The 25,421-nt window shown below is 41.3% G+C and overlaps 2 protein-coding genes across 6 annotated transcripts in view; one reads left to right on the top strand and one right to left on the bottom strand.

The window, feature by feature from the left end:
• Positions 1 to 1,557, top strand: part of bmp6 (bone morphogenetic protein 6) — a 147,930-nt gene extending 146,373 nt beyond the window's left edge. For 2 of the 3 annotated variants that reach the window (XM_069920858.1, XM_069920857.1), the window contains exon 7: positions 803 to 1,557. In XM_069920858.1, the coding sequence (XP_069776959.1) occupies positions 803 to 952 (150 nt within the window). In that variant the 3' untranslated portion in view covers positions 953 to 1,557. The remainder of the gene's footprint in view (positions 1 to 802) is intronic. The other variant, XM_069920860.1, reaches the window with a different exon arrangement.
• txndc5 (thioredoxin domain containing 5) lies at positions 1,361 to 25,136 on the bottom strand. Of its 3 annotated transcripts, none has more exons than XM_069920864.1 (10): positions 24,839 to 25,136; positions 19,699 to 19,848; positions 18,702 to 18,807; positions 11,367 to 11,463; positions 10,317 to 10,432; positions 9,328 to 9,414; positions 8,109 to 8,264; positions 7,455 to 7,537; positions 5,590 to 5,719; positions 1,361 to 2,499 (listed from the first exon to the last, which is right to left on the bottom strand). In XM_069920864.1, the coding sequence occupies exons 1-10, from the start codon at positions 25,018 to 25,020 to the stop codon at positions 2,377 to 2,379; spliced, it is 1,230 nt and encodes a 409-aa protein (XP_069776965.1). In that variant the 5' UTR covers positions 25,021 to 25,136; the 3' UTR covers positions 1,361 to 2,376. The 3 variants fall into 3 exon arrangements, with proteins under 3 accessions (XP_069776965.1, XP_069776962.1, XP_069776963.1); XM_069920861.1 differs by having other exon boundaries at positions 8,100 to 8,264; positions 24,839 to 25,135; XM_069920862.1 differs by having other exon boundaries at positions 8,100 to 8,264; positions 11,367 to 11,460; positions 24,839 to 25,134.
• Between the last annotated feature and the right edge of the window lie 285 nt (positions 25,137 to 25,421).

Below are 25,421 nucleotides of genomic sequence, written 5' to 3'. Positions count from 1 at the left end.
GAGAGGGCCAAACTGACTGCCTGGCACCCTAATTTAATATTGTATAAATTTCTGAGTCTTTGCTCTGCAGCTAGTATTTTCCAATAGCCAGTTTTCCTATTTCCTATTGGGAGAAATTGTAATTTTGCAGCTACCAATTAAACAGACCTGCAAACAACTATAAGCACCTCTGCCCATTCAGTTCCACTGAAATCAGTGGAATCAAACCCCATATAACCAATGCTCATTCAGTGCTGATTTTGTTTCCCTCCCCATTTTGTGAGGCAGTCACCCATTTACACAAATCTCACTTAACTCTCCTCCCACTGCCATTGCTCACCTAAACACCTACTGGGCAGTTTACAACCTGCCAACCTTCACGGTTTGGGGGGGAGGGGGGGGCAGGAGGGAAGTGGATCACCTAGAGAAAACTAGTCACTCGCAAGTGGAATCAAGATTGAACCGAGATCTCTGGTACTGTAATAGCATTTCTACAAGCTACATCACAATGGCACCCATTTAACTCAGGAACCCCAACCAATCAATTTTCCCTTGCAACCGCTGCAACCATGTCTGCCTGTCCCGCATCGGACTTGTCAGCCACAAACGAGCCTGCAGCTGACGTGGACATTACCCCTCCATTAATCTTTGTCTGCGAAGCCAAGCCAAAGAGTAGTTAATGAATTCTAAGGGTGTGGTGAAAGGAGCACACTTCTAATGCAAAAGCATTGTTTAATTTGCATCAAATGCTAACTCTGTACTTGTACTTGAGTTGAGTGCCAGTGGAAATGGGCCTAACTGTTTTGAATCTGCCTGCTCCTAGGTCCACCTCATGAACCCAGATTACATCCCAAAACCCTGCTGTGCTCCCACCAAGCTGAATGCGATTTCGGTGCTCTTCTTTGATGACAGCTCAAATGTTATATTAAAGAAGTACAGGAACATGGTGGTCAGAGCATGTGGCTGTCATTGAAGAGACAAGAAAAGAATCTCATCTTCAGGTGACCTGAAACTACTGGAGGAACTAAATCCTCAACATATAGCGATTATTAAAAAAAACCCTTGGAATAATACCTCTGTATATAATGTTTACAATTTTTTTTAAAGAAAAATTCTACTTAAAGGCAGTTGTAATATATTTTGTACATAATTTTCCTAAAAATGTAATTTATTTGTTTTTGAGGTTGTTTGGTAATCATGTTTTAACTAGGGATGTTGCTCACAGTTGATGGCTTTCCAGGGTGGAAGATGAACTGTGTGAAATAAGGGACCAACTTTCAGATGCAAACTTCATTAAGCATTATGAAAAACTTAGTCCATTTATCACAATCCTAGTTTAAACAAAAAACTGCACATTATTTTATAAAACGCACTCTGGTCAATCATTTACATTTTTTATTAGAAATTGCCAAATAGTGTAAACTTTTGTTGTAGAATATCACGTTTTGTTTACTGATATTATTGTACAAAAAAATTAAGTGCCGACCACACACGGGTTTACTGCTATTCACCTCCCTCCTAGAACCACACCATTCATTCTTCTAACACATGCTAACAATAAAGGATGTTTAAAATTAAGTGGTTTTCCTGTGCAATTTGCTCACTCATTTGCAGTAACATGTAAGAATAGTAAACAGTTATACATTTTGCGTCTGTATTCCCAGTAAATCTCAATATTTGACGTGTCTCTCACCATGACTTCCACTGCAATAAACTGATGTTTGTTGCTTTGGAAACCATTTTAAAATCTTTAAAAAACTGGCATAAAATTAAATATGTTTCTTTGTCATTTTCTAGAACAATCACTAAAAAAGTTAATTAATTGCAATAAATTGCAAAGTTGTTTAACCTACAACTTATCTTAAAAGGGGGTGCAAATGTTACATGGTAACTACAGCATTGTCTGATTTAGCACCCCCCACAATGAATTGAGTTGAAGCTGTCAAACAATTCACTTGAATCTCAGCAAACAGTATTGCCTGGTTTAACAAGTCAATCGTCGATTTTTAAGCAACAACCTAAGTCACTCACACAGATGAACTTGGCTTGAAGACATGCTGAGGTATTCAGTTTTATGCCCACAGTACTGCAATCGCTAATCTAATCAGGTACAGATGATTGTCCGTTAACTACGCATGAAAAACATCCACAACAACAAAAAAGGAGTTAACCTGGCAGGCACAGGAAACAAAATCTCTCTATGCACACACACGCAGAAGGCACCACTTCAAATAAAATCAACCGCCAATTTAACCATTCAGAAGGCTGGAGGTTGTCGTTAACCTTTAGGTACATACCTTGACTGAGGAGAAAGTATACAACCAAATCTGCCAAATGCAAGATTGGACACAATTATACATCAGTGATACGAGGTGGTGGCTGTGCAGAAAGTGCAAGCTACAATTCATCCTTGGCTTGTTGAAGAATGAAATTATGAAGAGTATCTAGATCTCTGGCACCATTGTGTTCAGTTAGCTTCTGACCTCCACGGAATAGCACCAAAGTTGGATAACCACGAACCTGTAAATACATTTGCAAATAGATGCAAAATTTTAAGAGATTTTTTAAAAAGCTGCAAGAGTGGACAAATTGAAAAGGGATTAGAGAAAAATCAGAACATGTTTTCAAGCGTTTTGGAGTGGCTGTACATTTTTTAAAACCTTATTTAATATATTCTGATTTTTCTCTTAAACTGTGCTATGATATGGATTATTTATTGCTCAAGGTGAGAAATACCAGACTTTTCATATATTCCAATCCCCTTGGCCACATCCAGATTACATTTGAAATTATTTTTAGTCTGCCATGGACCAAATAGCCTTCCCCTGTACACTATTTGATTGAACATGTACCCATGGTTACACACATCCCACCACCAGTGCAGATGTCAAAGGCCAACCAAAAATTTGAAAGATGGAATTCATTACATTATGAGAGCTACGTAATCAAAGCAGACAAGAGGTGGAGATATCAGCCTTGATCTTATTAACAGAGTTGCTTCTTAAGCCAATATTACCAAATAGTCTTGTAATTGTCGATTTCTTTTTTGTATTAATGTTTTGAGTAACATTTTGGGGGCAGGGGTTGACTTTTACATGTCATACTTTTGAGTGCGGTAAGTACCTGCGCCATTCAAGGCGTCAAGAACTCGGATGGCCATGATCGGTGGTGAGTCCTCGTTTGGGACATCAGGAGCTCGGACGGGCAGGTAGCTGAGGTGAGAATCTACAGTCGGGATACCAGGAGCTCAGATGGGTGGACGGTCGAGCCATTGGGGCCAAAAACAGTGGGGATCCAGCAACCTATTTCCAAACTGGTCCAACTTTCTAAAAGGGTATCTGTTCTGGATTTCTCCATTCTCCCAAAGTAAAACAGAACTCAAAGTTTGTTATCAATTTCACTATTGATCAATCTTTCATCTACTAGGCCTTAGCCTCTTCCACTCCATGGAAAACAAACCCATCCAACGCAATCTCATTATAACTGAAATGTTCCAATCCAGGAAACATCCTGGTGAATTTCCTCTGCAACTCCTCCAGTGTAATCATATCCTTCCTGCACCAACCAGATCTGTACACACCACTCCAGATGACTCACTGATAATGGAAGATTTAAACTGTTTTTTACTTCTGCAGCTGCAAGGCTGAGAACCTGCTTGTTATTTAGAATCAGCAGACATAATCTAATTTACACCATGAGGCCCAGAATGCATATTTAGTAGACACACCCAATTCCACCATGGGGCCCAGGGATGCATATGAATCAGTAGACATTATCCAAATTCCACCATGAGGCCCAGAGATGCAGTTGTCTTTTATTGGTCGCAGACTGTCAGGAGACCTTGATAATTAAATCATTTGTTCAAAGAGATAAGATCTGAAGTAAACAACTTTTGGGTAATAATATAAGGCATGGTCCCACTGCTGAAGTTTGAGACTCTCCAAGAGGTGGCAACATCTCTCAGCAAGAAGAACTACTTCAAGATTCCAAACTAACATCCAGGGAGGTGGAGAAGCTGCTACCGGCACCCAGACAACCTACAAGTGCAGTTGTCGCCTCGCTTTGGCAGTTGGGACCAGTCCAGGCATTGATAAGTATAATTGGGAAGGGCTTGCATGTTGTAGTGTGAATTCAGCTTTAGATTTAGTAATAAAGACATGTATAAACTGAACTGCTCTCGGTGTGTGTCTATTTTCTTTCAGTAGCTCGAACACTGACCAATCTAAAATGAACAAAGTGAGAGGTACAAGTTTACCCAAGACACTCATCAAGGCAATGAAGGCTGGAGACCAAATGGGACTAGTATAGCTATGAACAGTGGCCCGCACACACTCACAGTGGATGCCCAGATAGATGTGCAGTGAAGAAAACCAAAGCTGCTGCTCCTGTGCAGTATGGAGGGAGAGCTGATCAGCTGGCTCTCAGCTGGATGTGAAAGATGGTATGGAACTTTTCCCCAAAGAAGACGAGATTTCATGCAGATTTCATTCATCTCCCCTTCGACGGCGGTTTTGGTCTCATTGCTAGCTGTGGGAGCATGCTGTGCACATTACTGCTGAATTGATGAAGTTAGTAACTAACTCCACTTCAAAACAAAAGCAAGGCAATGGCCTGCCGATGAACTACACTGTATAACAAATTTCGATTTGAGACCAAATTGCAGCAACAGCTAGTATTGCCATGGCAACAGTTGCACCAAAATGCAGTAAATATCACCATAGTAACCAGAGTCCTGCCAACCTAATCTATTGGCCAAAAGCACAACATCACACAAATTTAAGAATTAAATATACAGAAGAAACACCTCAGCTGGCCCACAAGTAGAACCAAATGATCACACAGCTTGCATAGATAGCTGGGAGCTCTGCAGTTATAATCTCTGGGGCTCCAGGATCTTCCTTGGGTCATCTGAACTCCATCCTATATGGGCACACTCAAACACTGCCTTCAGCTTTGTAGGCCTCAGGTTTTGATTGATGCATCCAATGAGCCTGTACAGTAAAAACACATTGGGTTGGTTCCACAGGACAGACCCCGATACAATGCTTGGTGCCAGCTCCTGATGGGCTTGGCCAGCAAGGAACTACAGTCTGTCTCGGTCTGTCTTGTTGCTGGAACAGGACACATTGCTTGCCACTGCATGCTGCCCTAACCACACTGACTTTATATCCATATCCAAGACCTTAGAAATCACACATGATTTCATCAGCTCACAAGGTGTGTCAGCTATCAAGCTCACACTTACATTAATCCTATTTTATGCTCTCCCCATTAACCCTTTCTCCAGATCCTACCACTAACCTACACACTGTTTGGGGGGTGGGGGGAGGGGCAAATATATAGCAGCCAATTAACCAACCAACCTGTGTGAACATGGAAACAGAGTACCACATGGTCACAGGGAGAACATGCAAACTCCACACACTCATCACCAGAGGTTGGGAATGATCCCAGGTCACTGTGGGTTCTATTAGCTGAGCCATTCTACTGCAATACTCTAAAATCCTTATTTTGAACAATGCTGAAACTTTGAACAAAAAAATATATAAACAGTACATTGAAAAATCGATCCACTTCTTTTGATGTATCTGATTCTTTTTTTAAACTTACTGAATACTGATTACAGAGGGAGCGCTGGGCAGTACAATCCACTTTGGCAATCTTGATGTCACTTAATCCAGGGAACACTTGTTTGGCAAGTTCCTCCCATGTTGGTGCTAGACTCTTACAATGACCACACCTGAGGACAGAGATAGTTTGCATATATTACAACCAGTGTCCTCCTCAAAGAATTCAAATCAATGTTGCTTCTAGACACCGCACAGAAATACCAGGTTGAAAAAAAAATGTCTATGAAGTCTTATGGCTTGTCAACTTTGCAGGAACCCCTGCAAATCCTGGCCTTGTTTCTGAAATAGTTTTTATTGCCTTAAAGAATAACTTACACAGAAGAGGAATAAACAGAAATTCAATGAAATGGACCTGACAATATAGGTACACCAAGAATGCTTCCCTCCTGCGAGAATCTAGAACCAGGGAACATTATCTCAGGATGAGATCAGATGCATTATTTTGTGTGACACTCAAAGGCTAACAGACATCATGCTCTGATGCCATTCTGCATACAGAAATATACAGAATAAGTAATAGTCAAGGATAACACTGCCTCCCCATATTCAGCTGTCTGCTCTTCACCAAACCCCTTCCACCCCTGGTCTATTCCCAAAACCCATCAGCGCCTGCAGCTTTGTGGAAGCAGCGGCACTTCCTGGCCCAATTTGTTGAAGCTGTTGGCACCTGTGACAATCGACTAATCAATTCAGATTGACGATGAGACTTCGCAGGAATCAGTGGTTACAGGGGAAGGGGAGGAAAATGGAAAGAGGCCAGAAAAATATCAGCCATGCACCTGGTAAAAAGTAAATTGTACTCCAGCGCTTGTTTTATGACCTCAATAACCATGAAAATCATCCTAATCAGAATCCTGTACGACTTTATTAAGGAGTAGGCCGGCAAATGCTGCTCAGAATATTGTTAACTATTGTCCTTGGGAACTTTTAGTGATATCTGACAAGGAAGAGAAGAAAGGTGATAAAAGGAATCACTGGGGAGAGGTGATGGGCAGATGGAAACAGACAAGAGAAGGGATGCAGAGGCTGAAATGTGTGGGAAAAAGGAACGAGGAGTGAGAAGGGGATGAACATTGGTGATGAGGGGTTGACAGATTGGAAGAAAGAGGGTGAGGAAGAAAAAAAAACAATCAGGTGAGGGATACCTAAAAATGGAAAATTCAACGTTCAAACCATTGGGTTGTCAACTATCCAGGCATTCCTCCAGTTTTGCAGAGTATTTGTGCTGTCTGCAATGGCCAAACTGAGGTCCCAGATATTTGTCATTTCAACTTCCCATTCCCACAAGTCTGTCCTAGACTTTTCCACTACAGATGTGGCCCATCACTTCAGGAGCAAAACCTTGTATCCTACCAGGGTAGTCTACAGCTCAATCCAATGAATGCTGAACTTCCCAATTTCAGGCTCCTTTGTCACCACCCCACAAAACCTCTCAATCCCCTCCCTGTAATTCCATCAATCTTGTGCGGGCTCCTCCTGACAGAACTCCTTCCACGACAGGATCCAGAGCTTGGTGAGACCATGGAGAGTCAGTTTTCTTGGGTCAAATGGGTTAGCAACACATCACAAATCAGGAGGCATCTTCCACTGAAGGTGTGGAAGGCATTTAATGGATGGTCATATTAGCAAACTCTTCATACAACAGCACCATAACATCACACTTCTCAACAGAGGTGTATTATTAGTGGAGGAGTGTTAATAACAAGCAGAGAACAAACACCCCTTCTCAAAAAGAGGCCTTTCTTCTAGCTAAGACTGAATTGTTTCTGTAACAGTAACAGCTTGGAATTCTCTGAATAAAATGCTGGTGTAGCCTGGTTAGCAATCATACAACGCACAACTTACCAGGGGGCGTAAAACTTCACAAAGGTCACACCCTTGGCTATAGTCTGTTCAAAATCACTTTCAGTCAGGGTGAGAACTTTGTCCTGGGGAAAAAAAAATGAGTCACAGCAGTTAAAAGGGTAAATTTCTTTTCAGATGTTTTAAATAACTGAACTAATACTGCCCAGTTGCCATGGTAGGATTTGAATCCAACTCTCAAAACTTTACTCCAAATTTTACATTACTGATCATGTTACAGATCCAGGAAGCCATTCCATCCAAATGCATTTTTCCTCACGTGTATGTGCACGGCACATTCCAGATTATCCTTGAAGATTTTCACCTGGTCAATTCTCCATGCCCCAAGTTTATTTTTTTATTGTAAATATATTCTGGTTTCTATGCTACTATTAATGAATTTAAGCAGCAAGATTCAACCTTTCTCCTTCCAGGAACCAACATGATCAAGTTAACTGCAGGAAGGACAGGATTTTAAAAATGTTCACAATTTAGAATTATATATGGTTACAAATAAACCATAAAATTATAATAGCATTTGCTCTCCTGGTGAAATAGTGAGGCAATGAATCCAGGTAAACAATCAGAACAAGGTCAGATGGACTCTATTGCCCAGCTAGTTACCTCCCCAGTGAAAACCCCTCATACCTGAATTACCAATTCCTCTTCTTTGTCCTCCATCTCCTCCTCCGGTTCATCCTCTTCCTCATCTTCATTACTTTCTTCATCTTCAGGGAGTTGAGCAGCCTTCAACTGAGAATCCACATATTCTTTTAGGGAGTCCAGATCTCGCTTTCCCTTGTATTGATCAGTCTATGGAAGAATTGTGACATCGTTTGGAAACAGGCTTCTCAATTCGAAGGCTCCACGAACTCTTATCAGTTCAGAAAACACAATTTCCCAAGAGACTTTTGTAATGATAAATATTGGTCCAGAATTTGTTTCCCCCCACTACTGGTACACTTAACAGAGCAAAGAAGTCACTAAAAATATGAAATTGTGATTTTGTTGCCCAGTTTACTCCCTTTAAAAGCTCTAAAAATGCAATTTGAGGGTTTTGCATACGATTGCCAGTTAGACTGATTTCAGCAATAACATGTGGACTGGTTCAAAGCAGGTTAAATTTTGAGGAGAAGAACAGCAGGTGGTCAATGAATAAAAAGGGGCATATGGCAGATAATAATGATGCCTGGACCTTTTGGGGAAGACCACCCACAGCATGGAGTCAGTCAACTGATCTCTGCTGCTGTGAACAAGTCTGTGTCTGCTCAGTCATCACCTTAGGGAACAGAGCTACTTGGGAACCCAGCTGTAGCAAAGAACGCCAGCATTAAACGTTACGGGGTAATGTTCAAACATTATAACGACGACCATCATTTCACTTCAGCATGATTTAGCACTTGAACTCTTGATGGTCAGAAATCGCATGCAACTTCTCTGGGTAAGTAATTAATGGCAATGATCTCACATGAATGAGATACATCACACCATCCAATTTCAAAAGGGACAGGATTTCAGCAGGAAGTTGAGCACAAATATTTCCTTATGACCCAAGATCTTTTTTTTTTAAAGTACAAAATGATGAATTCCTCTAGACCATTTCCAGGGAATATCCCTCCCTCCTGCCCTCTTCTACCATTATCGTCATATGCACAGCTTGCTGCATTATTTCACCTTGCACCCTCTCCATGCTGTGAGGGGTTACATCTGGAAATGTCTGCAATTTTTGCAGACCTCATTTAGCCATTTAGATAGGCTTTAGGTTTTCCTGCTCTCTAGAAAGTCGCAACTTAACTGAATTTAATGAGTTCCTTGAGAACCCAGTACATCACTGGATCAGGCAAGGAGACCCATCTTAACAAAACAATGCACTTGCCTTTTCACCATCCTTGAACCAAAGGAGTGTAGGGTATCCTCGCACCTGGTGGTCAGAGCACAACTGCTGATGGAGGGTGCAATCCACCTGGAAACGAACCACACCACCATCAGCACTCTAATGGCTGCATTCAAAGGGTGCAGACTCCTCTGATTAAACCCAGTGATTATTAACTCTGCTCACAACATAGCTTTAAGTCTCCCAGCTGCCCAAAATTGAATTGTTATCTTAGGTAATGAATCATAGCATCATTTTGGCACAGGAGGCCATCAAGTTTATCCTGCATCCCTTCAAGAAATCCCTGCTTTTTCCCTTTAACTCTCCAAATATTGAATAATATAACAATAATGGAACCTGAAGGACAACAGAGGATGGCGAGTACGTGGAACAAGTTGCCAGAGGAAGCTGCAGAGATGGTTTAAAGACATTTGGAGAGATGTATGGATTCGAAAGGTTTGGAGGGTTAAGGGCCAAATCAGATGATCTAGTAGATTACTTACTAATCAAGGGGAGGCTGGGCTAAAAGGGCCCGTTTTCATGCTGTACAGCGCATCGACCCCAAGTGCCTGTCCAATTCCCTTTCGAAGTCCCTGAATGAGTTTCCTTCACATGTACTCAAAGGGTTACAGCTTACCATAACTTTTAATGCAAAAAACAATTTTCTTTACATCCCTATTATCTAAAGCTCTTCATTTTAAAACTATACTCCTACTACGTCTTTGATCATTAACTGAGACACTAAGGTCTTATTCCCAGGCATCAGTGGAGTTGTTGCATTCCTTCAGTAAAGCTCAGAGAGAACTCATCCTTTGTTTACCTGAAAATCACTTCCCTGAATTTTATGTTGGGTTAAAAACAAATGGCCCACCCACCATAGGCAACTGTGAGATGGTGTTGGTGGGGGTGGGGGGGGGGGGGGGGGGAGAAAGAGAGTGCTAAAGAACCCTCTGGAAATCAAGAATATTCCCTGTTCCTCTCAATGCTCCCACCTTGCCAATTTTCACAAAGTCGGAAGGCTCAAAGATCGTTGCCAACTGTTCCCACGTTGGGGCCAGAGCTTTGCAGTGCCCACACCATGGAGCAAAGAACTTGATGAAGTGGAAGCCTGGAAAATATTTTAATTGCCAGTTAGAATTTGTGGTCAAATAAAAAGGGTCTTAACGATCACGAAACATTGTTGAGAATTTAGAACAGCGAGTTGCATAATGAAACATGAATACTTTGAATTTTTTAATCTCTTTTGGAATCATTTTACACATCAGCATCACAAGTGCAGAAAGATGTGACTTTTATTTTATTGATTCAGGATACAAGCATTCCAGGTAAGAAAGGGCCACATTCTTGGACGACAAGCTATTGGTATGATGAAGATACTCCCATAGCTCTTCATTCAAAATCCTGACCAAGAAAAGGTGTTAAGTTCCCAAGTCATAGTTTGTTGGGAATTTCCTGCTAATGGCAACCTTGTTGCCCCAAGTGGTGGACATCATGACTTTGGGATGTCCCAGTGGGGAAGCCTGAGCTCAACCAATGCAATCCGGAAGACCAAGCAGTCGCAGTCCACCAAAGACAGGGTGTCATTTATATTCCCTCCCTCCCATGGTCTCAATGCAGGCAGGCAGACCTGCAAAGCTACACCATACACGAACATTAAACAGATTAGAGAGGACACATCAAAGCATTTTTGCAAATCATTTAGAAGCACGGGAGTATAACAATGTATTCTTCCCAAAGTATGAAAGTAAAGATGCGTGCATCATTCATTATCTACTTCTTAAATAATCAGATTCAAACATCAACGTCTCCAGACTAATAGATGGAAGAATTATTCAGGTGATTTCATGTGGCCGCGTTTGAGAGTGCAATAAGTACAACCAAGTAACATTTATTTTAAAACAATCAAGTAACACCCTCTGCAGAAGATAGAGACGTTAAGACTGAATTTTTTTTTCTCATTAGCTAATAGTTCTAGTGCATCCAGACACACACATACCTTGTCCATTAGCTAATAGTTCTAGTGCATCCAGACACACACATACCTTGTCCAGTGTGTAGCTTGAAGTTGCTGGCTGATAGTTCATACAAGCCTTGCTTAGCTTCTGAGACTGTGGGAGGCCCCTGTTCTGATTCAATCTGCTAAATAAAGTAAAGAACCTTGTACATTTGCACTAAAAATCATAATTTACAATTACAAAGGAGGAAATCTTACCTATTTTCAAATTCTTATTTTGCAGCAAGGATATTCACGATCAAGAAAATAACTAATTTCCATTGTGTTATTTCTCTTTATGTCCTAAATGCTATGTATGTTAACCACACATCCTAAGTGATCCAAACAGACCACTCTTCCAGTTATCATTTCTCCTTGCTTGGTCTGAAGAGATGGGTGGTTTCTCTGCTTATTGGCAACTGTTTGATGCAACTGACTTGCTGCTTTCTGAATGGCCTTGGAAGTCAGAGAAGGGCAACTTGCTATTTCTTGACAAAACCAGTTCTTTTTGCACCTCGATTTCTCTGACAATGTAATAATTGGTTGAACTGAATCAACAATCACTGAATTCTGCAGTCCTGTAACGTAACCACTACTCTGTATTCTTTCCCTTCTTTTGTTACCATACAAGACGTTGGCCAGGCCTCACATGGAGTACTGTATTGTGTGCAGTTCTGGTCACCCAGCTAAGAAAAGGTAAGCTGAAACGGCACAGAAGAGGTTCACAAGAATGTTACTGACACTGATGGGCTTGCTTGAATTATAAAGAGAAGCTGATAGGCTTGGACCTTTCTCATTGGAGTGCAAAAGGCTGAGGTGGGAACCTCAGCAGTTTATAAAATTATGAGGGGCATGGTTTAAGGTAAATCTCCATTAAGTTTTTCCCAGGATAGAGGAATCTACAGCATGAGGTTTGTGAGTGAGGTAAGAATTTAAAAAAAACAAGAAGCAACTTTTTCCACTCAAAGGGTGGTGGATATATGGAACAAGCTGCCAGAGGAACTAGTGGAGGTGGGCACATATGTACCATTTAAAAGAGATTCAGACAGGCATGGAGACAGGAAGGTTTTATTTAGAGGGATATGGGCCAAAGCAAAGGTTGACAACTTAATTGGCATGGTCATGTTGGGCTGCGTCATCACCCTCAATCTCTTACCACCAAATCAATTTTGGTTCCAACTTGCTGCTTTGTGTTGGATCCCATGGACTCTATGACCTTTTGGATGAGCCTTCCATGTGGGATCTTAAAGGCTTAATGAAAGTTCATGTCATCACATCATCTTTCCTGCCTTTTTCAATGCACTTTTCTCCAAAAAAAAAATTCAATCAGATTGAACAGACATAATCTCCCAACAATATCCTATCTGTTCTTGAATGGCACCATTTCCCAGAACTTTGTTTCCTCTCTACTTTTGACAATTTTAGATTTCATTAATCTCCACTTGTATTTTCCCATCATTTCCTTTTGCGTAACATTAGCTGCCCCACCCTCAAAGAGCGACCAACACACCATCACGTGACACTCAATCCATCCTCATCCCTCCCCCCACAGCCCTTCTCTCCAGACCTCTCTGATCCTCCTCACCAACTCCTTAACTGGTTTCTTTTCCAAATTTTCCCAGCTAGGTTGGAACTCAAAACATTAACTCTGCTTCTCTCTTCACGGTTGCTGCTTTTTTTGTTTGTCACTATTTCCAACATCTACATTTCTTTTTGCCTTTGCGTGTCATTCCTCACATATTCAATGAGTCATCCATCTAACAGCCCATATTCTTCACTACAAATTCCAAGGTTAGGGTATTGCACAGACTGCAATACAAATCAAAATGTTTTCTGTAGAAGGGGAAGATCTATAAATGTATTGGCATTCATGCCACATAGATAATGTGGTACAAGTTTCAGCACATTGTTACAGCTTGCTCGCATCTCACTGAAAACTTGGTCAAGTTCAGGTCTGAATTCCCATCATGTTTTTTGGTTGGTACAAGCCCTTAAGAATTTAAAGGTAATGAATTCAGCGTCACACTCTCTGGATCAATTACCAATGTTAAAAGCAGTCCATCCAAGGATTGAGTGCACACCGTATCACTATTTGCCCTTTCCTTATTTTGAAACAGTGAATGTACACATACCATCGAACGCATCCTACCAGGAACAACTGATACAGGAACCACCCCACCCCAAAGCACAGAAACTGCAGAGAGTTAAGAATGTGGCCATTCCCCCCTGTCACCCCTCATCCCTACCTATTGCTATTGCCTTGGAAAAGCAGCCAACACATTAAAAGACTCATCCCATCCCAGCCACACTCTCTTCAGGATGAAGATTCACAAGCATGCGGTCAGACCAAACCAGCTTTAAGGATTGTTCACTCTGCTGAATATAAAACCATTTTACTTTTGTTCTGAACCATCTGACCGCTCTGCAATTCTGCACTTTTGTGCTGTCTTAGTTGTTCTACCATGAGATGTCTAGCAAGACTCCTCACAAAACAAACGATCACTGCATCATGGTACATGCGACAACAAATCTGAAATTGATTACTGTGGTGTAGAACCAGAGTGCTACCTGGCACAATGCCGCTCAGCAATTAACTCGCACCTCATGACCCACCATGGTTTCCAGCTAGGCACCATCTCAATTTTAAAATTCTAATTCTTTGTTTTCAAGTTCTTCCAACTTTGCCCTCTCTCCATTCTCATGGCAATCAATTCCCAAACACATTACTCCATCACTGGTCACCACATTTTCAGTTCCCAAAACCTTCCTCACTGACAGCCTTAATAAACATCCAGTTATGCTCATTATACTATAAACGAAAGAAAATCTTCACCAACACTGACAATTTTTTCCTCTTCTGCTGTTCCAAAGATGTAACTAACAGTGGGGTACCCTACGATTAACACAATGAGGAGATTAACACAGCTTGAACCTGCTTAGATGATTAACAGAATGGTTTAGATGAAAAAAATTCAATAATCTGAATCATGACAGCAAGACTATTTTAGTAATGAAGTGAGGAAGTGCACCAGCTACGTCAGGCAACTAACAGTTGATTCCCTTAATATCAGATAAATCTTATCAGCATTGCACCCAATCGCTCAGAGGGCCCTGTTCAACCACTTCATCAGTCAACCAAACAGCAGCTTGAAAGCACCAGATGTTCATGCATTCCATATGCCACAGCTATTTCTCAGGGCTATTTTAACACAGTAGAGGTCTAAAGTTAGATGTAAACAAATCAGTAATCACAAATCAGAGTCTCTGGTTGCATCTAACCAATTTTGTTATCATTCATCTCGCAGTGACCAAAGTTACTGCAATGTTCACCAACCACTGACAAATCTGCACCAACATATTTGCATGGTTCCGGTCTACTTTTTAAATACAAATTCATGACTTCTGAAAATAGAACTGATTTTCGAACACTGCAACTTTTAGAACTTATAGAACACACAAACAGGGACTTCAACATGCTAATCACCTGCCTACCTGAGTCAGTCTGCATTTGGTCTACTTCCCTTTCAAACATTCCTCTCCATGAGCAACAGACCAGGTTTCCAGCATCAGAAATCTTTCTTGCTTGCCTTTTGTTTCCTATCCATGTGCATGTCCAAATGTTTTTTAAGTAATGTGAATATACCTTCCTCTACCACTTCCTCTGGCAGTGCCTTCCGCATAGCCACCACCTTCTGAGTGGAAAAACCTACCCCATAGGCCCCCTTTTAAAACTCCATTCTTCCCCTCCCCCCACCTTAAATCTCTGCTTTCTAACTTGAGACCACGATCATGGGAAAAGGATGGTGACAATCTATCTTGATTTTATAAACCTTCATTTTGTTATCCCTCAACCTCCTTCACTCCAAGGAAATCAATCCCTCCGTGTCCAATCTATCCTTATAATTCAAACCCTTGTCTCGACAACATCTTTGTGAATGTTTTCTGTACCCGCAAAAGCGTAATCACATCCTTGCTACCATAACTGCATATGGTATTCAAATGTCTCCCCGAAGTCCTATACAGCTGTAACATCTCATGGTTCTACTCAGTTGCTTCCAAACCTGCATCTCTCAAGATCCCCCGAGAATCTATTCTTTTGATTCCTTTTCTCTTCCATTCTCTAAAGTCACAGTCCTTTTCTCAGGAGAAGAGTCTAAAACTAGAGGACATAGGTTTAAGGTGAGAGGGGAAAGATTTTGAAGGGACATGAGGGGCAATGTTTCCACACAGAGGATGGAGGGGTTGAGTACAATTAAATGTTTAAAAGACAGTAGGACAGGCACATGGATAGGAAGGGGATGGCTGGATATAGGCAATGGACAGGCAAATAGCACGAGCTCAGATGAGCAACTTGGTTCGCGTACAAGTTGACCTATTTCTGAGCTGTATAGTTCTGTGACCAGAAAGCCACATTTTCATCCATATGTTGGTATTGAATTATATTGTATCATGCATAACCTCGTGTTTATTGTATTTCTCATAGTTCTGGAGCATAGCTTTTCCCATCATTATTGAATGAAGATCTATCGGGACCAATGCCTGAAGAGGGCACACAAAATCTGTGAACCGGTGTGGACTCGAAAGGCCAACATGGCCTGTTTCCGCTCCATAAATGGTTATATGGTTAAGAACAGCTTCAGCTGCATGGGAATAGCACCAACATTCTCTCAGTTATAGACCGTGCTGATGTGGAAATCACCATTCCTTTATTATCCCGAAAAACCCTTTTGGGGTCCCTTCACCAGATAATCTGCGGCTGAACAATGTGGAGGCTTACCACCACCTCGAGGGAAATAAATGTTGGCCTTGCCTGCAATATAAATGTTTCAAAAAATGAATTTAAAATGTACAAATCACTCATTTATTGCAAGCAACTAAGGAGAGAAATGTACCGCATACAGCAAAATCAAAACAAAAGCTAGCCAGAATAAAACGTAACCAAGAAAAACTAAATGTACCTTCTGACTTTTATCCCATAGAACTATGCAGTCATATTTCGAATGCATAAAAGACATCCACAGATTTCACTGAGAGGTTAATATCATCTCATGCGTTCCCAAATTAACAAATGGGAAAGATGAGGGGAGGAAGGGCCCATAGATTCAAGCTAAGATAGCCCACACCATGGATTCAAAAATCAGTTGTTGAAACTAGTGAATCCATTAATTTATTTAAGGAAACCAAACATTTAAGCCTTATTTAGGTATAGTGTCCCTTCCATAATGGAGAAATGCCCAACAGATCAGAAACACTCTTCAGGAGACAGGTGTAAATCTATTAATGACTACAGTCCACAGAAGATTTAATGAACAGAAATACATGGGCTACCCTACAAAATGAAAACCAGATTAAACTTTACCCGTGTAATGGCAAGAGCAAAGTGTGGAGGTGCAAAGGAACTGCCGAAGATCCAAAGCATACTACCTTTGCCATGCTTTGCATCTTGCAGAGTAGCCTCTGTATTTCTATTCGTGAAGTTTTCTGGAGACAGTAATCGTTTTGACATTTCCATACCTGCCTCCTGAAGAGAGTGTTTCTGATCTATCAGATGAGCGTTTGGGGATTTTTCTTCATGATGATGAGAATTCTTCTGTCATCAGCAGTGGAGATCTTCCTTGGAATCCCAATCCCTTTGTAAACACCAGCATGCTCCTTCTTAATGATGTTCCAAACTGTTGATGTTGGAAATCCTAAGGTTGGGGCGATGTCTCTTACTGTTTTATTCTTTTTTTTTTAGCCTCATAATAACTTATTTGACTTTTATTGGCACAACTCTGGTCCTCATGTTGAAAAATGGCATCTACAGACTGCAACGGTGATCAAAAGCTTAAAGGCAACCCCAGCTCTCTTATACCTGCACTAATGAAGCAATTAAACATAGCTGAGTACTCACAAACACCTGTGAAGCCAAATGGCCCAAACATTATGGCACCCTGAAATGAGGGGACCATGTTTCAAAAATGCTACAATTTCTACGTGGTCAAACAAAAATGTATAAATAACCTTGAATAAAATCTGGAATGTACACTTTAATTATATGTGAACTGTTTGTTACAAATTTAAAACTGGAGTACAGGGACAAATAAAGGAAATAAGTGTCCTTGTCCCAAACATTATGGAGGGCACTGTATATCACATCATATATAGTTATCTCATTCACAACATACACAATTTCTCAATTATATTTTCCCCTCTTACAACAGAGTAGGTTAAATGTTAGAAAAGATTGAATTTATCCATTTAAAAAAAAACATGACAATAAATTGAAACCAGACTAGAAGTCATTTCGAGAGACAGTGAAGCACAAGAAAGGAGGACGAGGTGCTGTTCTACAAGGTTATGTTGGGCCTCTAAGGAACAACACATCAAGCTGCAAAAAGATTAATCATAGCTCAATTGGATGGAGAGTAAAAGTGTCAGGCAATTGGAAGCTTAGGTCACTCTGTCTACATTTGGTTTCTCAGATGTGGAGGAAGTTAATCAGATTTCCTTCCGTAATGACACCTTTACAGATCCATGTGAGATGCTACATTTTGGTAGGACTAATCAAAATAGGATATACATGTTAAATGGTAGAGAATTGAGTGAAGTGGAACAAAGGATTTAGGAGTCATGGAACATAATTCTCTAAAAGTTGAATCACATGTGGATAGGGTGGTGAAGAATTAGTATGTTGGCTTTCATAAATCAGAATGTAGAATACAGGAGTTGGGATGTTATGCTGAAATTGTACAAGGCATTGTTGAGGCCAAATTTGGAATACTGTATGCAGTTTTGGTTGCCAAATTACAGGAAGGATATAAACAGTATAGAGAGAGTGCAAAGGTTTACAAGAATGTTGCCGGGGTTTCAGGGTTTGAACGGTGGACCAGACTAGGAGTTTATTCTCTGGAGTGTAGAAGGTTGAGGGGTGATTTGATAGAGGTATTCAAAATTATAAGGAGGAATGGATAGAGTCAACTTGGATAGGGATTTTCCACTAAGAGTAAGTAAAAGGGGAAAAGTTTAAGGGGAAGATAAGGGGAAATTTATTCACCCAGAGGATGGTGGGAGTATGGAATGAACTTCCGGCAGTGGTGGGAGAAGCGAGATCAATGTTAATATTCAAGGAAAGGTTGGATAGGTATATGAACGGTAGAGGTGTGGAGGGTTATGAGCCAAATGTAGGTCAGTGGGATGAGGTGGAAGATGATGTTCGGCACGGTCTAGAAGGGCCAAACTGGCCTGTTTCATATGGTTATATGATCCAGCTCTTACATTTGGATTTGAAATTGTGCCTTGAATCTAGGACTCTGGATTATTAGCCCAGTAACTTTATTACCGTGCTGTCATACCCATAATGAAACTCAACATTCAATATTGAAAAAGTGACCTAGAGACTTACGGCAGGCTCATCATTCACGGTCCGAAGCATCCATGTTTCCAGTGACTGGAAGTCACGAGGCCCCTGGTATTTTACTGCTTCCTGGTCAGGCTTGAACAACTTCAGTCTGGAGAATAATTTAGAACACACACTTAAGCAAGAGTGAAATCACAGAACAGGTTTGTGACGCATCTACAGGTGGCAAGAAAAATGGTGAGTGATGAACAAGTTTTAGACAAAGCACAAAATGGGAAAATGAAACGCCCAAGAGATGCAACAATGCGCACATTGTAATTTCACCATTTTGTTGTTTAGGAACAGCAAAGGCCAGAGGGAAACAAATGGGGATGATGTAGAATAGGTAGCACTTGGATCATTTAGAGCCAACCCTGCAACATTGCAGCTGCACCCTACATCACAGCTTAATTACTGAAACCCCCTCTCGTCATTGCAGAAGACAATATTTGTAGAAGACATTTAACCACACATAATATTGTGTCAGCTCCACTGTTTAACATGTTTAGTTCGATATATTTGTCAGTTTTGTAGGGAATAATTATGGATTTGTACAATTCCATAATAAACAGACTTGAGTAACATGAGAATTTAAAAAAAACAGTTGGGGTCTGGAATGCTTGACAAGGAGTAGGGCAAGGACAGATTTACCTAGGGTTCTAAAGGGAGTTGATGAAGACCTGAAAGAACGGACCTTATAATTGGGACTACTCTTGTATAAAGACAGTATGGATTCAATAGACCAAATGACCTCCTTCTATCCCATAACCATTCACAATAAACAAATTTTCACTGTGACAAAACCAACGACAGAGTTTTGTTTTTGAACAGAATCAATCCCTTTTCTTGTCTAATCAAAAGCAAGTTCCACACTGAATAAACCTTAGACACTGGCAACAGCAAGTTTCCTCAAAGAATGCAAAGCACCAGTTGGTGGAGTGGCACATGGCTCACTTATTGAGAAATAGACAAGAGAAACAGCACTCCCAAACTCCCCACTTACGTAGGATATCCTCGGACACCATGGTCAGAGCAGATCTGCGTGTCTTTGGTACAGTCAACCTTAGCAATGTTAAGTGGTGTCACCTCCATGTTGTTGTACTTGTCCCCAAGTTCATTCCACGTAGATTGAAGCCTTTGACAATGTCCACACCTGTATCAAGAAACAACATAATTCATTGAAACTCTACAGTGAGTGGCATTAATACCAAAGTTTCTTTTAATGTGTGAAGCTTGGGCTAATCTTGAATTCATTATTCCAAAACAAACTTTCACTTTCATGGTCTCCAGAGTAATGGAATGATTTGCAGGGACACAATAAATAACATCTTAATGTTCTTAATGACCAAATCTAATGTAACCCAATCATTGTAATGGATAAAACAAATTTTATCACAAAAGTTGATGATTAACAAAATTTTAAGAAACATTAAGTTAAATATTGAGAGCACTGCAAACAATATGGACATGATCTTAAAATGGATTTTTTGAATCTATATTTACTTGGGAGATGGACACAGAGTATACAATAGAGGCAGTACACCATTAAGATCATGGCTCCGATACAGATTATGGAAGACGACGTGATTGCAATCTTGAGGTGAACAAGGGTGGATAAATTCCCTGGACCTTACAAGATAGTTCTTCAGATCAAGGGAGACTAGTGCAAAAATTTCAGGGACCATGGACAATGTATTTAAAATCTCCTTAGACACAGGTGAAATGCCAAAAAATTGGAGGATAGCTAATGTTGTTGTCGTTTAAGAAAGGGTCCAAGAATAATTGAGAAAATTATAGGCCAGTGAGTCTGGCATCAGTAGCAGGCAAATTACTGCTCCTTGGATAAACAGGGACTGATTAGGGATGGTCAGCATGGGTCAGGGCATGGGAAGGTCATGTCTAACTAATTTTATGGAGGTTTTTGAGGAATTTACCATGAAAGTTGAAGGCAGTGGACAATCTTTATATAAACTTTAGTAAGGCATTTGACAAGATCCTGCATGGGAAGTTGGTCAAGAAGGTTGTCGCTTGGGATCCAGGATGAGGTAGTAAACTGGATTAGGTATTCATTTTGTGGGAGAAACCAGAGAGTGGCAGTGGATGATTGGCTCTGTGACTGGACTGTGGTGTGCATTAGGAATTAGTGCAGGGCTCATTGTTTTTTGTTATCAATATTAATTACCTAGATGATAAAATGGAAAAATGAATCAGCAAATGTCACAAAGATTCGAGGTGTAGTGGTCAGCTAGGAAGGTTTTTAGAGCTTGCAGCAGGATCTGCACCAGCTGGAAAATTGGGTGGGAAAATGGCATGTTGAATTTAATGCAGACAAGAATGAGTTGTTGCATTTTGGGACGACAAATAGAGGTAGAATTCATGGAACTGCATGGTGCAGTAGATTAAAAGTGATCTGGGAATAACGACACTGAAAGTAGCATCACAAATAGATAGGGCTTTAAAGAGTGATTTATGGAAATAAATTCCAAAGGCTAAGTATTGAGTCCAGAAGTTGGGATATTACGATGAGGTTGTAAAAGACATTCACGAGGCAAAATTTGAAGTATCGTGTGCAGTTTCCATCACCTACAGATAGGAAAGGTGTCAGTTAGATTGGAAGTATGCAGTGAAAATTTACAAGGACGGTGCTGGGACTTGAGCAGCTGAGTGAAAGGGAAGACTGAAATAGTTCGGACTTTATTCCATGGAGCATCAGAGAATGAGTGGATATTTGATAAAGATATATTAAGTTATGAGGGGCATAGATAGGGTGCACAGATAACAAAACTGCTGGAGGGACTCAGCATCCATGGAAGAAAAGAGATAATCAATGTTTTCGGGTTAAGGTCCTGCATCAGTACTGATTGCACAAAAAAGGAGATAGACTGTAAGGAGGGGAGGAGCTCGCAGGAAACAGATAGATCCAGGTGAGGAGGTGGTCACTGGACGGATGGAGCCACATGGGAGAGGGAAAAAAGGGTGGAAATAGCAACAGTGGCTGGGAGGGGATTAGAAACAAAAGGCTGCATATTATGGAATCCAATGAGAAACATGATGAGTGGAATGGGAGGGATGAAAGGTAAATGGGAGCAGTAGGAAGAAAGGATAAGTGAAACCAGTGGTAGGAGAACATGTGCAATAGGCAGATTAAAGCAGGTGGGGGAGAGGAAGGAAGTGGGCAACAAATGCTTTGGCAGGGGTCCAGGTTGGAAAAAATTAGGTGTGCAAAAGGACCTGCATAGATCAGGAGAAAGGAACCGAGAAGGTTTACCTGAAATTGAAAAATTCAATGTTCATATTGTTGGGTTGTAGACTATCCACACTTGATTGGCATCATCCTGGCACGTGGAGAAGGCCAAGGACAGACAAGTCAGTGTAGGAGGGGTTACTTTGGTTTGCAAATGAGAGCTCTGGGTAGCCATTACAGACAGAGTGCGTGTTTGGCAAAGCATTCAACCTTGTCTTATCGATGTCAGGAAGGTCACATCCAGAATACAGTAGGCAAGGTTGGGGGAAGTGCATCCAAACCTCTGCCTCATATTAAAGGAGTTTAGTGCTTGGATTGAGGTGAGGGAAGAGATGTAAATGTAGTTGCTACACCTCCTACAAATGAAGTGGAAAGGTCCTAAGTATGAAAGGAGTTTAGTGTTTGGATTGAGGTGAGGGAAGAGATGTAAATGCAGTTGCTACACCTCCTACAAATGAAGTGGAAAGGTCCTAAGTTTGGGGAGGGATGAGCAAACCAAGGAGTCACAGAGTGAATCGTCCCTGCTGAAAGCAGACGAGAGGGGAAGATGTGACGGGTGGTAGCAGTTAATTTGCCTGCTCAACAACAGTCAAGATGTTAGCTACATCCAACACTCAAAGACCTCCATGTCAATTTTAGATTCAAAGTCAATCAATCAATCCAGAGCATACAGGCTGTTTGTAACAAACTGAACTTTGAAGCTGGTCAGTTCTCTCACCAGACCAGTTGCCAAGGTCAAACTAAGTTGTGGGTCAATTCACCGACATGCAATTTAAAGCCAAACCAGGTGAATGATGGATCTGCGGACATCATGATGGGGCTGATTATCAGTGAAAACTCCTACAATAAAGCTGAGTGAACAAAGAGAAGCTGGAGGGACCTAGCACATCAGGCACCATCCAAGGAGAGAAATGGCCCGTCAACATTTCATCAGGATCCTTTAACTTGACTAATTTCTCTACAAGCTCACTGCCTGATCCACCAAGTCCTTGTAGCTTCTCTTCTTTCACTCAGGATTCCAGCATCTGGAGTTTTTGGGTTTCTCTTTGACAAGAAAGGCATAATGGATTAACTTGGTCAACTGCTTTACTCTACAATTTAAAAGAAAGTTTAAAAATCTATTATATGACAAACCTCGGTTTCCCCTCCCAAAGTGCAACAACTCATACTTGTCCGCATTAAATTTCATCTGCAAAATTACCTCTGTAAAATATAATTCCATCTATTATTCCATCAGTGAGGGTTAATTAAATGTCCACAAAGTCGGTACGACTATAGAAATTAAAGGACTCATCCCATCCATAGTCTTTTCATCACTGCCCCCCCCCACCCAACCCAAACAAATCTGGAAGAAGAATCATGAGTACAAGATCATGAACCATCAGGTTCAATGACCCCCTGAATGAACCTCAAAATAGTAAAATGCTGTTGCCTTTGCTCTATTACAACTGATCCCTCGGTAATTCTTCTGCAAATACTGTAGTGTCTGGCTTGTTGTCTGATCTGTAAGATGTCCAGTTCGATTGCTTAAACTATCATTGCATTTTGGTTCAAGCAGCAATAAACTTGAACAATGTGCCAACAAAATTTCTGTATTAAGCCTGATCAAAAAATATTGTAGCTCCGATTTCAGAGATCAGCATTTATTGATTTGGTTCCTTTACAACGTCCTAATTTTAGGGTTTAAAGCGATGAGACACACGAAAATGGAAGACAAAGAATCACTGGACAACATCCATAGGTAGAAATAGTCAACGTTGTCAGTCTTGCCCTTTGGGCTGCGCAAGATTCCAAGCATCTGTAGTTTTTTGTATTTCTCTGTGGACAAGAACAACTTGCAGGATCTGGAATCTTGAGCAAACAATGAACTGCTGGAGGGACGCAGCCGGTCAGGCAACATCAGGGGGTAGAAATGGTCAATGCACGATCCTTGATCGAGACTAGTGATGTTAAAAGGATGAATGTCTGTCTCATCATGGGGGGGGGGGCTGGGGGACCTTTCCTCATTGTCTATTTAGCCCAGTGGTTCCCAACCTTTTTCTTTCCACTCACCTACCACTTTAAGTATTCCCTCTACCATCAGTGCTCTGTAAGGGATTTCTTAAGGTGGGTGGAAAGAAAAAGGTTGAAAACCACTGTTGTAATCGTACCTCATTGACTCGTTATGTGCACAGTTTCATAACTCCAAAGGACAATTTTTCTCAAGCAAAATATTTCAGTAACAATTGGGTCTAGAGCAGTGATTCTCAAGCTTCCCTTCCCACCTTAAGCAATCCCTCACTAATCACAGAGCACTGATGGTATAGGGAATACTTAAAGTGGTAGGTGAGTGGAAAGGAAAAGGTTGGGAACCACTGAGCGCGGCAGGGGAGGAAAGTCTGATCTTCTCTCACGGTTCCTAGGAGCTGAACACTCACTGAACAGAGCTTTGACAGAGATAAGGTACTAAAATCACTCGCCCACGAAACAAATGGGCCCGTTTCGGTCAAAACACGTGACGTCACCATCTCCCGTTGCTTTTCTTGGGGGCGCCACGTCTGCAACATGAGTCGCATGGGCGGGGGATGGGATTCCGTCCCAGCTTTTCTGTGCACAACTCCAGCCTCCCGCAGCGCCCTTTAGAATTCCCCATGTGCTGCAATATTTCCTGCTCACGGGAAAGGAACGCGAGGTTTTACTGTCGCTTGTGTGCATGTTATTGACGCCCCTGCTTATGCACTGAGCTGGCATTTTGCAAAATATCATTCTGCACTGAACAGGTATTTTGCAAAATATCATTTTCAAGTATGACCAGAAAAGAGTTCAACTTCTACCTAAGAAGGTTTGCATTCACTCACTCCCCCAAACAGACACAATGAACAATTCAGAGAAGAAGAAAGATACACCGAGCCAACTTTACCAGGGTGCAAAGAACATGATGAAGTGAGGACTGAGTTGCACGGCGTGATTGAAGAGGTCTGCATCGTAGAGGTGCTTACTGTGTTCGTCCACCGGCTCGGAGTCTTGCAGTGAGCCGCGCAAATCGCCCAGGAGAAGATACGCCAGCAGAGGGAAAGCATGCAGGCATTTCAAAGGAGACATCGCTCATTCAACTGCACAAGAAACAGATGCAAAATCAAAACTATGTTGCAAAGAAAAGTCGACGTGGAACCCAGTCCGGCAGCCGCAAATTGAGCAGCTTGCAAGGACGGAAAGGGGAAAAATACCTGCCTGCTTTACCACAGCTTCACGTCAGTTCACTTCGTCACCCAGCACGCAATTGCAACGCCGCTCCTGTCAATCAAATGCTTCTCCGTCCCACGAGGTGGAGCGCAGTTGCAGGCCCGCGTGTCTTTCAGCCGGCATTGGATCTGGACGCCAGTGACTGCAAAGAAAGAGCATGTCAAACACTCTGGGCTGTAAATTATTGACACGAAAACTTCTAACCAATGTATTTGAATGTTTAAGTATCAGCCCTGGGTTAGAACGTGCATGTCCCATTC

This window comes from Narcine bancroftii, chromosome 2, assembly GCF_036971445.1.
Source record: "Narcine bancroftii isolate sNarBan1 chromosome 2, sNarBan1.hap1, whole genome shotgun sequence".
NCBI classification, from domain to species: domain Eukaryota; kingdom Metazoa; phylum Chordata; class Chondrichthyes; order Torpediniformes; family Narcinidae; genus Narcine; species Narcine bancroftii.
This window is presented reverse-complemented; position numbering and strand designations above follow the sequence as displayed.

What these genes read in the sequence shown, in the direction of transcription:
- txndc5 (XM_069920861.1), bottom strand. Translation starts at nt 25,020, where the DNA reads ATGTCTCCTTTGAAATGCCTGCATGCTTTCCCTCTGCTGGCGTATCTT. An exon ending in AAGAGGAATTGGTAATTCAG is followed by an intron (nt 7,538 to 8,099) that starts GTATGAGGGGTT and finishes TTTTTTCCCCAG; the next exon opens with GACAAAGTTCTCACCCTGAC. An exon ending in GTGAAGTTTTACGCCCCCTG is followed by an intron (nt 5,720 to 7,454) that starts GTAAGTTGTGCG and finishes CTCTGTCCTCAG; the next exon opens with GTGTGGTCATTGTAAGAGTC.